Source organism: Anopheles funestus, chromosome 3RL, assembly GCF_943734845.2.
Source record: "Anopheles funestus chromosome 3RL, idAnoFuneDA-416_04, whole genome shotgun sequence".
NCBI lineage: Eukaryota > Metazoa > Arthropoda > Insecta > Diptera > Culicidae > Anopheles > Anopheles funestus.
In genome coordinates this window covers 47113925-47130454 of record NC_064599.1, presented here as the reverse complement: position 1 = coordinate 47130454, position 16530 = coordinate 47113925, and the positions used below count along the sequence as shown (strand labels likewise).

General features: G+C 41.2%; 1 protein-coding gene across 1 annotated transcript; it reads right to left on the bottom strand.

Moving 5' to 3' along the window:
- Positions 1-2338: 2338 nt before the first annotated feature.
- On the bottom strand, positions 2339-3701 carry LOC125769456 (uncharacterized). Its single transcript, XM_049438190.1, has 2 exons — positions 2454-3701; positions 2339-2392 (listed from the first exon to the last, which is right to left on the bottom strand). The coding sequence occupies exons 1-2, from the start codon at positions 3699-3701 to the stop codon at positions 2339-2341; spliced, it is 1302 nt and encodes a 433-aa protein (XP_049294147.1).
- Positions 3702-16530: the final 12829 nt, after the last annotated feature.

Sequence of the window (16530 nt, the reverse complement as noted above, 5' to 3'; positions counted from 1 at the left end):
GAGAGTTCATTGCTGCCTCGATTTGATGCAGAACGGTGTAGTAGCCTTCAAACGATAATCGTGTACTGCCCAGTTGACGAAACAGGTGACGCTTGGCAGTTTTTACCGCAGCTTCCCAAAGGCCGCCAAAATGGGGAGCTCTCGGTGGAATCATATGCCAAGTGATTCCATGTTCCGCGCACGACGCTGCGATGACACTCTGTGCAGTCTCACTTCCCAATCTCGCAAAAAGTTCCTGCAGCTCGTTCCTGGCACCTTCGAAGTTTTTACCGTTGTCCGAATGGATGTGCTCCGGAACACCTCTCCTCGCCGTAAATCTCCGTAGAGCAGCGAGAAACCCTTCGGTTGAAAGATCACCCACTAGCTCTAGATGAACCGCCTTTGTTGTGAAACACACAAAGACACACAAATATGCCTTCACCCTGCGAGCAATATCCCATACAAAACTGAGTTACCCGCGAGGCTGAAACAAGGCTGAAACAAGGCTGAAAGGCAGTCAACGTTTCAGCCTCGTTTGAGTGATTGACAGGCGCTCTCGCTCACTTGCATTGCCATCTCTTTTCTATGATTTCTTTCAGAATAGTGATAGTGATGGACACGATATTTGTGTGACAACGATGAAAATTATTTTTACTTACTTTATTTTTCACATTAAATACAATTTTATTACTTTTTCATTGCGTTTTGCCTAATATTATAACTTTTTATCACCATATTATAATTTTTTAATCACTAAACACAGCTGCTTTCCATCTTTGCGCTGTGATTTTCCAACGTAGCTTCGATACACCAACGACGCCGGCTAGATGTTTTTCTCTTCCTTATTGGTTGAAACGAAGCTGTGAAACTGGAATGAAAATCGTAATTAGTAAGATTTTACCCAGCATTGCCAAATTAAGCACATTAGCATACCTTTTTATCAATATATTCAGCAAATATCCCTTATTTTATCGATGGCTTCTCGGCACGCGTCTGTCGCTGCAAAACGATAACACAAACTGAACACGATCGACGGCATCACTAACTGTGTGCTTGCGTGTGTGTGCACTTCTCCTATAGAAGACGGCTCGTTTCAAAGGCAAAGGCCTAGAAGAGGGAGCACGAGCATTTTTTTCGTGTAGGAGCAACAGAGGCGGCATGCTAAAACCAACCGAATTTGAGTTACCTTGCCCGCAGGGCAGCGATGCAGCCCGCCGATGCGCAGGCTTTAGATACAATGGGCCTGCGTAATCCACTCCTGTGACCGCAAACGGACGACTCGGGACTAATCTACCAGAGGGCAGTTGACCAGTATGCTGCTCTGCTGCCGTAGGATGATGACGAATACATCGGATGCAATTCCTCACCACGGCTTTCACCAACATTCTTCCGTTCAAGGGCCAAAATCTTTCCCTTATGGATGACAGCAACAAACGTCCTCCACCATGTAGCAGCAACTTGTGGTAGCTCTCTGCAATTAATCGAGCCAGTGGGTGGCCCTTAGGCAGCAACGCGGGATGCTTCGACTGAAAGGGTAGCTGCGCCAAGTTCAATCGGCCACCAACTCTGATGATACCCTTTTTGTCCAAAAATGGGGTAAGTCGACGTAACTGTGACTGCCTTCTAATTTGTTTCCCCGTTTGCAGATCACTCATCTCTTCCGCGAAAGACTCACGCTGAGCAAGCCTTAATAACGCGTCTTCTGCTGCTGCTCGCTCAAGAACGCTCAGCACCTTCGGAGATGCGGAAGTACTGGAATGCGCATTGCCTTCGTTGGAATGCATGGCTCCTTCACGTCTTATGCGCCGCCGATGTGGCACCATGGCAATGAAACGTCGACAATAACCTACGACATTTACCAGGCGAGTAAATGATGACCAACGCAGGAACAGCTCGTTGGTACACGTCGCAACGGCGGCTGTTAAGACTTTCTTCTCTTGAATTGCCTCAGGAGGCTCCGTTGGATTAGACATAGGCCAAACATCCTCTGATTTCGTCAACCATGCTGGCCCATGTCTCCATGCCATGCTGTTGTTGAATTCCAACACTTCCATCCCGCGCGACACCAGATCAGCGGGATTTTCGACTCCAGCTATGTGTCGCCACTTTGCGTCACTCGTAAAATGCTGTATCTCAGCCACACGGTTGGCGACAAACGTTTTCCACGTGGTTGGAGGCGCCCTAATCCACGCCGTGCAGATAGCTGAATCGGTCCAAAACCATGACGCATCAATTTTCGTAGCGATTGCCCTTTTGATTCGATGGTGCAAATGTGCTGCAAGGACGCAGGCACATAACTCTAGTCTGGCAACCGTTAGTTGCTTTAAGGGTGCTACCTTACTCTTAGATGCTAGAAGCATCACCCGAACTCGTCCCGGCTCTTCACACCGTACATACGTGCATGCACCATAAGCTACTGTTGAAGCATCGGAAAAGGTGTGCAGCTCAATCTTACGTGCGCCGGGAACCAATACGTATCTTTCCATACGGTACTGTGAAAGGGATTGGATCTCCTGTTGAAGCTGCTTCCACTTACTAACGATGCCTGCTGGCAGGGCATCATCCCAATCACACGAGTACGTCCATATTTCCTGCATTATCATCTTTGCCCGAATGACTATCGGAGCTATCATTCCCAGCGGATCATACATTTTAGCGATGGTGGAAAGTACAGATCGCTTTGTGATGATATCGGTATCTGGTTGACACAATCCTTCAAATAGCAACCAATCTTCTTGTGGAACCCAACTGATCCCAAGTGTCTTCACGGCTTCATGGGAAGCGAAGCTCATCTTGGAAGTTGTTCCAATTTGCGACTCATCGAGTCCGCGCAGAACATCAGGACAATTAGAGGTCCATTTGCGTAGCTCAAATCCGCCTTTAAGTAGTAACTCAGCTAACTCATCTCGTAGCAACGTAGCCTCTTCTACCGAGTTCGCTCCTCCGATGAAATCGTCTACGTAGAAGTTCTTTCGCAAAGCCGGACCCGCTCGTGGGTATGCGCCACCCTCATCATCCGCCAGCTGAATCAGAGCACGCGTAGCAAGGAACGATGATGGTGCCAGTCCATAGGTAACCGTATTCAGCTCATAAATCCGGACTGGTTGCTGCGTCGAAAATCGAAAGAAGATTCGCACTAATTGACGATCATCAGGATGAAGCAATATCTGCCGGTACATCTTTGCTATGTCGCCTACCAAAGACACTCTGTAGGTGCGAAAACGCAAAAGTTGATCAAGCAGCTCGTCCTGCACCACTGGTCCCACACAGAGAGCCTCATTAAGGGAATAACCGCTTGTAGTTTTCGAAGAGCCATCAAACACGACTCTGATTTTCGTTGTAGTGCTCGACTCTTTGAACACGGGATGGTGGGGCAGATAGTACGACTCAACTGGCTCCGGCAGCTCATCGCGGACCAAACGCATATGCCCCAACTCGTAGTACTCCTTCATAAATGCGTGATACTCTTCCTTCAGTTTGGCATTTCTAACGAAACGTTTCTCCAACAGCTCGAATCGACGTTTTGCACTTGTTTTGGATGCACCTAATCGTACCCCAAAGTCAGGATGACGCGGCAAACGGACGATGTACCGACCATCCTTATCTCTCGTCGTGGTTGTCTGAAATAGCTGTTCACATCTGCGTTCTTCGGGTGAGTATCCATCTTTCATTACCAAAGATTCAATTTTCCAAAACCGTTCCATGCTTTCTTCCAGTGACATCATGCAAACAGCGTTGGAAATAATTGTCTGCGAATTAGCAGGGTAATGCAACATTGCCGAACCCGCTACAATCCAGCCAAACACGCTGTCAATCAATGATGGAAGGTCAGGACCCAAGTGCACTCGTGCTGCACTAGGGAAAAACGAATAATAGTGCTTCGCGCCTATTAATAAATCGATTGGCTGTGATTTATTAAATTCCGGATCAGCTAGCTCGATTCCTTTCGGGATACACCAGTGGCTAATAGCTATGTTCTCTGAAGGAATATTAGAGGTTATTTGGTCCATCAACATAAATTGTACGCCACAACTGAAACGCTGTCTTTTCGACCGAATCTCAGCAAACACACATTCACGAACATTGCGAGATACCTTACCAGCTCCCAATACTTTGACGTTAGCTGGAGACCGTTTTATCTGCAGCAATCTGGCAATCCTTTCGGTCATCAGGTTCGCTTGCGACGCACTGTCTAGAAGAGCACGCACCGAATGCTCCTTGCCGTCAGCATCTACGATGTTCACTCGCACAGTTAGCAGAAACACCTCCTCTGAACGCTCCGTCGTCTCAGTAACGTTGAGCGACTGAGCGTATGCGCGATCCTTCGGCTTCGGTGAATCGGGACGTTCCGGTGACCCTTCTTTCGATCCTGCTGGTTCATTGGAGCGGTGCAAAAGAGTGTGATGTCTGTCACGGCAATGCTTGCATCGGGAAGACGAAAGACAATTTCTTGCCCAATGGCCCTTCCGTAAGCAGTTATTGCAAACCTTCTTCTCATTTGCAATCTGAATACGCTCAGACAGTGGAAGGCGGCAATACTTGTAACAACTGCTCAGGGCATGCTCGTGTTGGCAATATGGGCACTCTTTAGAATTGCTCGTAGTGGAAGAGCAGGAAGAAAGCTGCTGCGGGGCGCGCCGCACGGGATTCGGGTGAGTACTTTCCTTTGTAGACTGATGATTCATCGATATGGACTCTAATATCCGCATTTTTCTTTGTAGGAAATCTATTAGCGTTGCGTAGTCAGGTGTATCGAGCGTGGAAGCATGATCCTCCCAGTTCTTCAACGTTTCCTCAGGCAGTTTTGTGCACAACACATACTCCAAAATAGTGCTCCACTGTTCAGTTGGCTCACCCAACTGGTGGAGCATTTTCACATGTCTGTCGAAATCATCGACCAGCCTATTGTGCAGTGCTGCATTGGATTCCTTTTGCACTCTCGACATGTTGAACATGGCTTGCAAATGCCTCTTTTTTTGTAAATACTCATTGGCATAGCGATCGACCAATGATTTCCATGCAATGGAGTAATTTGAGGAACACAACGGGATGGAATCTAGCAGCCTAGCAGCTTCTCCTTTCAGTGCTGCTCGCAGATAGTGAAACTTTTGGATATCCAGCACTTCGGTGTTGTTGTGAATAAGTGCTTCAAAAGTGTCACGAAACGTTGCCCATTGCATTTCATTACCGTCGAATTCAGGCAACGAAATTCTTGGCAATCTTAGCTCCGACGCTGCAACGCGATTCGATGATGACGCGATGGCTACGCGCGGCGTCGGTTGCATTAGTGCTTGGAGGCTTGCTCTCACAGCCATTATAGCATCCTCCATCGTGGCGCGTAAATGGCTTTCAAGCGCGCGTTCCTCCGGTGCAGCACCATTTTCAATCATCTGCTGCACACCGTCGTATTCGACTGAAACTCGTTCAACTTCCGCGGCATAAAAAGGCACTTTAAGCTCGTCGCGCGCCGGAACGAAATTTGCAGCAAATGCAGCAGCACGATGAATCTTCTCCTCCAACGTCACTCTTCTGGAACGCAAGTCGGCTGGTGATGCCATTGAACCGACGCCAATGCTCACAGTGATGGCCGGTCAAACGACAAAAAACACAAAATTCGCGAGGACGAGTTCACAACCAAAAAAACTCAACACCACAAATTTCCACAAGCAGCCAACAGTCAATAATCACGATCAACAATCACGGTACACGTACAGTACGTTACAGATAGCTGACAACTTTCAACGAATAATCCAAGTGTTCACACTCAGTGCAATAGTGCAATCTTGCAACACGCAGCAATGATCACTTTAAGAAACCGAAACTAATTTCACTCCGAAAGAATATATCCTGGTCACGGCACCAAATGTTCGCGATCGATCCCTACGTTGTGAATTTTAGTTTTCTTTCGGAACGGTGAAAAATTAATCTGGAGCGCGGTTTCTCGCTTGACCGTTCGGCGTACGTATTTTATTACAAGTGCAGTGATTTTTCGCAATGGTTCTTAGCCCTAACGGTCCTTACACTAACACAACTAACCTCTGCGTTCGTAACGCTACCCCGGTGAAAACAATCATGCATTAATCGGAATAATAAATTTCAACTGTCAAATGAGTGTAACGCATACGAAACGTAAACAGGTGTTGTTGGGGTTTGTGAAACAGATTTGTCCTCGAAAGGGATTGATTGTTCTGTTCTGTTTGGTGTGATCTGTCGGTTGACTGGTATTGTAGGTCGCCAGAAATTTTGAAATTGTTCAGTGCGTCGTTCATACTCGCGAAAAGCCACACCAGTTGGCCAAATATCAGGAGATAATACTCGATCACGATATGAGACGGGAACTCCGATCTTAAAAGATATAAAGTTAATTGCACTCAAGTCCCGAAGTTTAGGCATCAATTTGAATACTAGCACATCGCTTATTTCCAGATTTTGTTGTACATGTGACGTCATCTCCTCTTCTGTGATGTCCGGTGAAAGCCGAGAGACAAAGATCCAGAATCGTTGCTCTCTAGCTGGTATCGAGATTGTTCGTAGAGATGAGTTTGATTGTGCGGTACCATGTTGTAGTGAAGGGCGGAAGGTGCGGGTGGGAGGTGAACGATCAACTAATCTCCTCTTTGGTGCATTGGATATCGGTTGTTGGAAGGTAGTAGTGCGTAGGGATACTGGTTCGTGGTGTTGTGTATTAGTGGAGCATGCAGTCGTTGTTGATGGTGGTAAAGGTGGAAAGAACGTGGATTTCAGTGTGGCAGAGGCGTCACGCACACTAGTTATGTGCCTCTGTACAGAGTCCAACACATCGTTCCTGTGGGCCTCCAAGAGCGTCGACAGGTGCCGCTCAAGATGCCCCATGATGTCTGTCTTGAAATCTGCCAGTGCTGCGTTTAAAAAATATTGCAGCTCCGATTTCCCAGTCTGACGGTGTAATTTGCATCCATTACACACCCATAAAAGTGGAGTAGCGGATCGTTTGAGCTCCTTGATGCAGGTATTGTTAATGCCTAGGCAGATGCAATGGTACGTGCCTTTGCAGGCACCATCACAGACATACGCTTCGGCATTGCCTATTTCTGCGTTACATGCAGGACAGACGTCAGACATGGTGGAGGGCGGCTGCGATGTTGGTGATGTGGGCGGTTGCGTGGTAAACAAATGTTGATTGCTGTGTGTCGGAGATAATCAGCAAAAATTCACTCGAAAATTCTGTACACAATTGCCGATAGAAAGAGTCCAGAAACTTTAGCTCAATTACGCAGGATTTTCACTGTATGGTTGAGAAAGCAACGTATGTTTACTATTTTTCAACGGAGCGGTCTAGGGAGCGTCGTTTCAGCACGATGACAACAATGTCATTGGGGCTTCGCTTCCTTCCTCTGTGGTTCATCAATCGGCAGGATAGCACGAGGCGTCGAGATTCCACTACTTTTTTGATGATCGATCGCCAAGTTAGCAGTAGGCGTCGATACTTCTTTATGCTCACTTTCCATTACACTAAATTTCACACGAGATTTGCACTAGAAACGTTGCTGGAGTTTTAGTTTTGTTACGTTTATTGTTCAACAGGTGTTTTGAGTGTGAGCGGGGTGATGCGAACACTCAAAACTCGTCCTATCTCCTCGGTGGTTGGATGGAAAAGAGGCCGATCGCTTGACGCAGCGCACGCACATTTCATTAACCGGATGCGTGTCCTGACGTTTTATCATCCAACGCACGTTTACAGGCGTAGGTGCCGCCAACTCTAACAATAATTATATTGTATATAATATTATATATAATATTATAATGGAATGTTTACATCATTTAAAAAAAATTAGTAAAAGTAAAAAATTGAGTAATAGTTTTTTTTGCATTTTGGTTACTAGCACGATTTTTCTGAATGATTGCAGTATTCCATTTTATTTTTATTTTTCAATTGTTTGATAATCTCTTATTTGTGATGGCCAAGTTTTCATCTATCTTTCATTTTCAGACTCCGTATTCCTCTGGAAAAGCCCATCTGATAATCATTTTCACGAAAACCGTAAGTACATAAAAATACTACGAAAAGTCAAAAAACAGTAAGAAGTTAAATGTATCTGCAAGACCCGTCGTAATGACGCAAGATGATTTTAAAATTTCAATATTAAAATAAAAATTTCAGACATGGACAACGTCCGAATCTATCTAAATTCTCCTGACCGTTGTAAGTGGAAGACAGTCAAGAGATAGATAGAAAGACTAACACATAAACTAAATAGGGTGTGAATAGCAAAACTTAATCATAAAACATATTCATAAAAACATATTCCAGCCAAAAACAAAAAATCGTTTGCTCCCCTTGGGTTTCAGTTATCAATAATGATGGAAAAGAGAAACATTTTTTAAACGGTTTTATTTTTCTGATAAAATGATCTTTAGTAGAAATTTTGTCAAACTTTCGCAAATAATTTTTCACTCGTTTTAAAACGGAAAAAGATCTTTCCCCTGATGCGTTGGAAATTGGAATAGTTAGAAAAAATTTCAATAACGTCTTCATGTTTGGAAACGTACATGACATGTCTTTAGCTATTGTATAGATAGTTCGCAACTCAACTTTAACATTCATTTCCTTGTTATCATCTACACATGCCTCGGTTAACTCTGTATTGTCTTTTAGAAAGATTAAAAATTGATCTAATTCGTCCTGCAAATTGTTAGCATCAATATCATTTTTGTAAATTTCTAACAGAATATTAAGATATTTTTTTCTATTTTCTAGTGACAAATTCCAATCGTAAAAAACTTTGAATGGCTCTAAAATTGATTCATATTTTTCAGCCCTTTGTGTTATCTGTGCTTTAATGTTATCACATATAACGTAAAACGAATTCACTATAAATTCGTCTCTTGCAGTACAAAACTGATGTTCATTTTCTCGAGTTTCCTCATGGAAAAGTTTCCTTTTGCGCACACGCTTTTCTTCGGAAACAAATGAAGACAAATCAGATAGTTCTTTAGCTCCTTCTTTAACATTTGCAAAATCCGCTCTAAAATGATCAATGAATTTAACCAATGAATTCATTAATGCCGCGCCTTTTAGTAGTTCACATTCAACGGTCTGAAGTGATTTACTGGTAGCATTAATCCTTTGCAGAAGAGGGTTCCATATCGCAGTCATCAGAGCAGTTTCATGCTTTGTGATTTGCTTAAGTAGAGCATTTGCCTCGTCTAATCGTTCTACTACTTTTCCACTCGATGCAACATACCTTAATATGAAAGTAAGTGGATCTATGTGAGCTATATCCGGAGTAGAATCTATTTGTTAGAGATAGAAGCTGACGAGAGTTAGATTCTGGTATTTTAGGCAAGCACGATTTATTTGTTCCTTTAGGCGCGTGTTTACGTGCGCCAAAATATTAGTCCTTTTCTCTACTCTTCTAGCTTGCTACTGATCCTTGACCTCTCACGCACTGCCCTACTATCCCACACTCACTCTCCCTCGTATCGCTCTCTGCGATCGTGAGTGCTGGGTTCCGCTGACAACAAGTGTCGGAATACAGTGGTACGCATGTATTCCAACACTATTATAATACTGTAGTATGTAGCTGATTTTACATTTTCAACTATTTTGTTCTCAATGTTTTTACTTATTATTTCTAAAAATTCATCGCAAATGTGATGCGACAAGTAGTTTACATTTCCACGGCCTTGGTGACCATATTTTTCTAAATGTAATTTTAAAAATTCATCGTATTCACTCAAATACTCTAAACATGACAGGTAATTTCCCTTTCGGTTGCTTTGTTCACTTTCATCATGTCCTCTAAAAGCTATTCCTAAGCGGCTTAATAATTTTACTGTGCTAACTACACGCTTCAACACTTCTCGCCAATATTTTTCTTCCTTTTCCATTTCTAATACTAACTCACTATCGACTCTATTACATGCATTAGATCTTTATATAAAATGCACATGGATGCAATGTGCTCCTTTGCAGTTTCATGGCTCGAAAGTAGGGTGGTAATAGACTTCCAGTTATTTAAACCTGTTATAAACTTAGATGACACATTTGAAAAAGCAAGCAAGGGTAACAATAGACACATTTTGTTGTTTCAGAAAACACGAGCCATGTTCGTTCTTCCAAAACGCCATTATTTTTTTTCCTATAAAAATGATCTTTACTAAGGCTTCTATAGTACACATCATCTTTATCCTTGTACAATGTTTTCGAATTTTGTATGTTTCCATAGCTTGTCGGTTTATTTCTTAATACTTGATCAATAAATTCATCCGAGAACGGCCGTTTCCACAGGGAAATATCTTGCTGAACTAACGAGCCACTCGATGACCCCGATTGTTGTGGTTCCTCGTTGCTTAGCTCCTTCTGACAAGTCACTTCAGGACTGCACTGTAAATTAGCTGGCAAATTATCTGATGCCGTTTTTGTGATGCCGGATGTTTTATTATTTTGTTGGACAAATTTGTCCAACGCATTTTTTTGTGAGGCTAAAAAATCGTGCTCCTTTTTTATCTTTTTCCGCTTTTCTGCACCGCTTTGGTGTCGTTTCATTTTGATTGATTGTTCACTACACTTGACAATTGACACTCACTTGACAATTAAAATATAATGAATTAAAATATAATGTATATAAAGAATGAAAAAATTCTAACGCGTTGTAGATAGATATTATAATATGTGAATGAAAATGTGAATTTAGAATGGAATGAATAGATGAATAGCACTAAATAAACTAATAAAAAACAACTTAAAACTATAAACAATAAAGACAATTATTAATTAACTAATACTAAGACTATCACTACCACTAAGATTAGGACTACCACTACCACTAAGCTACCACTTAAAACTAGTTTTTACCAACACCAAATAAAATAATAAAAAGGATGAAAATTGAAAATTGAAGAATGAAAATTGAATTGAAACAAATTAAACCAGCACTTTAACCACTTTTATCAATCGCTACCACTTGAACAACACGGAATCACCTGTTCTTTCGAACGATCAGACACCTTCTGAAATTGGTTGGTTGTGTTCGACACCTTTTTACATGGTTGAGACATGTCATTCACAAAGAGAGTGAACTTGAGTAGAGGAGGAGCTCTCAACAAAAAAATCGGTATTGACTCCATTTATGCGTTCGAGGTGTAGGAATAAGAAAGTCTAACTTTGCTTAGTCGTGAAACAGAGAAGAAACATCATGACATAACGAAAAGTACAGACGCTATTCTATCACAAACCTGTGCATATGGTTCGCGAGGAAAAAAATCGCATTGGCGACCTGGGGCCCCGGCTACCCGTATGATTCCTAGGAAATAGTTCGTTTTGGATTTTAAAGGGGCCCCTGATGTTTGAGTTTTTGGCAATAGCAATAGAAAGCGCGGGGGGGGGGGGGTGCAGAGGTTATCTTCCCAGCTGCCCCCTTGGGGCCCTAGCTTTCCATATAATTCCATAAGAGGGGCCCCGGTGCACTTCGCTCCGGGCTTAGCGTGCGCCAAGTGCGCCGATCATATTGGTGACACAGACACGAAAGCAAGGACGACAGAACGTACGATGGTCAATGCGAGATAGGAATAATTTCTAACTACCACACTCGCTGGATCGAGGATCGCTGTTCTGTAGGATGAAGCGAGAAGAGAACAAATTGAAAAAATCGTTTGTACCGTTAGCCGACACACACTCAGAAAGCAGTGCATACGGGTTGCGAGAAAAAAAATTGATAGTGGTTGGGCCCCGGCTATCCGTATGATGACAAGGAAATTGTTCGTTTTGGGTTTTACAGGGTTTCTCAGGCCAGCTCAACACCGTAACACCAATTTTCAACAACGTAAAATGTGTATCCGACATTTTACGTTGTTGAAAAGTGGTGTTGAGGTGTTGAGCTGGCCTGAGAAACCCTGTAAGGGGCCCCTTGTTTGAGCTGATCAGCTGGTGTCCGGGGGGTGGCCGTAGCTGTAGCACGGGCTTTGTTGCGTATGAAATGTTGTGTCGTTTTGTTGTGCCCCCCAAATCGGCGGGGCCCTAGGCGGCCGCCTACTCCGCCCACCGTTAGATCCGCTGCTGCCAGTGCACACGATAAAGCCATTCCCACAGTGACCCCAGGAAGATATAATATCATACTGCCTGATCACATTATCTCCTTAATTAAACTTAGGAACAAATTTAGAAAAAAATGGCAACGACATAGATTTGATTGACAATAGCTTTGATACCTATTACCGGGACACTTACTATCTATTAAAACGAAAAATAGAATACCAGATTTCACAACAACGGAACAGAGCATGGAGTGACACACTCGAAAGCATTAATCCACATCACAATAACAATAATCGCTTATGGAAACTCGTAAGAACAATCAGAAATCAACAACCAAATATTCCAAATTAGAAAAAACAAAATTCAGTTCTACTCACTCGTGAAAAATGCAGCCCCCTTAAAGATCACTTTGCAAATGCGCACAATCTGACCCACAATAAAATAAGCACAATTGAACGAAAGGTAAAAAATAATAACAAAATCTTTTTTGCATCCAACCTAGGAAATGAACCTCCTCCATCTGAATACATAAAACCTAAAGAACTAACGAAACTAATAAGAAATTTAAAAAATAAAAAATCAACTGGGTGCGATCAAATCAACAACAAAACGATAAAGAGACTCCCGAGGAAAGCCATAGTCTATCTAGCTCTTATATTAAACGCTTGCCTCAAACTTGGCTATTTCCCCGACCAATGGAAAATTGCCAAAATAGTTGCCATCGCCAAGGCTGGCAAAGATCGTACTAATCCCGAAAGCTACGGACCGATTAGCCTCTTGAGTTGTCTAGGTAAGCTTTTAGAAAAACTTATAGCCACCAGAATGAGATGGCATGTCGAAAATAACAATATCATTCCCATGTCACAGTTCGGGTTTCAACCTTCCCGCAGTACAACCCATCAGATACATCGATTAAAAACACCATTATCGAAAATAGGTTATGTAACAGAGCTACGGGATTAGTGCTATTAGACAACGAAAAGGCATTTGACTCGATATGGCATCAGGGACTTCTTTACAAGCTTATCAAGTTTAAATTTCCTACATACCTCATAAATACAATTAAATCTTTTCCAGAGAACCGTAAAAATATCGTTCATATAACAAATTCTAAATCACTGCCTTATGCACCTGTAGCTGGTGTACCTCAAGGAAGTATGTTATCACCTTTGCTGTTTAATATCTACAAAGCTTACATTCCCAATTCACGAAATTGTACCAATTTTCTTTACGCAGACGACTTTGCAATTGCAGCTACTGCTAAAAACCCAAAAGTATTTATTAATCGCTTAAATAACGCTCTTGCAGCATATGAAAAATATTGCTCTAAATGGAAACTTAAATCGAACAGTACTAAATCGGAAGCAATCTATTTCACTAGGAAAACATGTATGCGGAAACTACCACAGACCGAACTAGTTATGAGACACGAGAATATTCCATGGAAAACATGTATAAAATACCTAGGAATTTATTTTGATAAACGGATTACTTTCAAAACCCATGTAGACAATATCTTATTGCGAACAAACAAAATAATCAAAATCTCCTACCCTTTCCTAAATCGCAAATTTAAATTAAACTTGGAAAACAAAATTCTACTGTACAAGTCTCTTTTTCGCCCGGTACTTACGTACGCAGTCCCTGCTTGGAAGAGTATAGCAAATTCTCACCACAAAAAACTGCATTTAATGCAGAACAAAATCCTTAAAATGATTATTAATGTACCTCCGTGGTTCAGTACCAAAAAACTGCACAAAATAACGAACACTATTCCCTTACATGAATTTATCGATAAAATTAACCGTAACTATCTTGAGCGTTGCCAGGCTAGTGACGTATACTTATTAAACCAACTAGCCGCGTAATTTAGGTTAGCTTCAAACTACGTTAGTTAGTTTTTTAGTTTCTCTTATTACTGTTAGACATAGTGTTAAGTTTTCTTAGTGGTTAAGTCTTTCTATATTGTCATGGGTTTTTTTGTTCTTTTTCCCATAAAATCACAAAATTCAATTCTTAAATTTTCAAAACTCAGCAATATGCTAAAAAATCACAACTAATGAGGAAAACATAAAATGTGAACCCATTATACACAATTGCGAATAATCAATGTAACATTATAATATCTCACTGCCCAAATAAATCCTGTTACTACTACTACTACTCAATTTATATTTTAAGTACTAGTTGTGAGGAGCTAGAAATATTAGCTTTACAAATTACAAAGTAGGTAATACCTCCTGGTGACTGAAAAATCGCGCCATAATGTGATTAACGAATACTTCAATTTAAATAATAATATAAAAATATAAAGCTTGTGAATTATTGTGAATTTGTGAAATAGTGCAATAATTAATGCGTGCAAGCTGAAAGACTCGGTGAAAAAAGAATAAAATACGGAATTAAAAATTTAGAAATTGTGTTCATAGAAAACTGTGTACATACAAGAGTATAGGCAAATTATTGCAAGAACTTTCAAGTGCTGCGGCTGTTAAGTAACAGCATCGTTGCTGTTTTCACTCGAGCGTTCACGATAGATGCAGGCATTGCAGACTGTTGCGAAAGATCCACAGTAAAAGATTAAAATAAAAGATAAGAAAGAATTGCCCCATATTTATCAATTTTGTGAATGTTGATTTGCTTAGAAGAAATACATATACGTGAAACGGTGCATAATTTTTTTTACAATATGTTTTTTCTCTAGATTACCGGAAGGTGGAGGAACGTGCCGTTACTGTAACCAAATGTTGTCGCACAACAGAGGATCCACATCTAACATGAAGAGGCATCTGGAACGTAAGCACCCTACAGTGCTGTTGTATACAAATGTGCGATACTCAACCAACTACGCCAATTGTTGCAGATAGTGCCAAAGCAGACAAAAGTGAAGGTACAATAAAACATTTGTTTTCGTAAAATAAGCGATTATCATCAGAAGCAAACAAACGAATCGATTCGTTATTACTTTTAATGATCCGTAAGGAATACCATACGTTCTCAATAGTAGAAGATGAATATTTTTCACGCTTTGTAAAATCCTTTCACCCTAAATACGTATTACCCATAAACGCATCAAACGCATAATTTCCAGCATAATATAATGAAACATTTGAAATTGTGAAAACTACTTTAACAGAATCATCAGCTGTTACTGCTGATTGCTAGACAAATATTAACCAAATTAGTTTTTTTTGCGTATCTTTTGCGAGTATCTTCCACCATACTCGCCGTTTTTAAACCCTATCGAAAACATATTTTCAAAATGGAAAGAGATTGTACGAAGAGCTAGTCCACAACACGAGTCGGAGTTGATGAAATCAATCAAAGATGGGGCTGGTCTCATTACAAGACAAGATTGTGACGGGTTCTATAGGAACATGCTTAGGTACGTACGAAAATATTGTAACAGAGAGGAAATAGTAGAATAATAGTAATCGAGATTAGCTAGATTTTTTTGTTAATTATGTTCCTATGAATTTTGAATATCATGAATTGAACTTGAATTTAAATGAATTACATAAATATAAAGCCGTAAAAATGTATAACTATATTAATGATAATAATTTAGATTATTTATGTAAAGGCAATGGTACACGGTCCGTGAAGTCAAAATTGTATGATGCAAACTATAGTTAAAAAAATATATATATGCAAATTTTTAATTTAAAACACGCTTTTTGCTTTTTCGTACGTTTTGTAATGGAACTCCTCAAACAATACAAAAAAGCAAATGACAGTATAGGCGTTAGATAATACAAAAATATGAACCACTCTTCAATTTTTTTTTGTCTTTATCCGCTACTTTATTTTCCGTCTGCTCTCTTGGACGGTTTCCACCAAAAGCCCGCTCGTTCCCTACTGTCATTTGACAGTTCACCTTTTCGCCAGGTTGGATCAACGCTCAACTGTCATTTGACGTTACCCATTGTCCAGGCCAAAGTGGGTATATAAGGAGGTGTAGTCATGTAGAACATTTGGTAGGAAAAAGAGGATCGACCCCAGTTGTCAAATCCCATGCATTTGTTCATGTGTGTTGGTGAACGGCAAATGTTTACATCCGTATTTATATCGTTGCCACAATCAAAACACTGATGATCACATAAGCGGTAAATGCGTAGAGTGATGTGTAGGATCCAGAAGAACGACGAAACGCCACATTTTTGGCCGAATTTCCACTCAATACTTTACAATTATTGTGGGCACCTACTGCACCTACATGTATCGTCAACAATATCATCACTGTATATGTGGCCTCCACCGGTATACATATATCGACCCCTGCTGTCAAACTGAAATTCAAAATGGCAAATTGTCAAATGCTATGAATACACCTCCTTATATACACACTTTGGTCCAGGCGCCTGCAGCTCGTCCATCCTGACTACCTACCATTGCCCTCAATGGTACAATTCTTCTTGAGCTGGCTCATAAAGCTTCATGTTAAGGGGATCAAATATTCCCTCAAATGGTATTCCTGACACCTGATGGCCTTCGATGTCCCTGACTACGTCTCTATTTCGATCCAACACTTTACT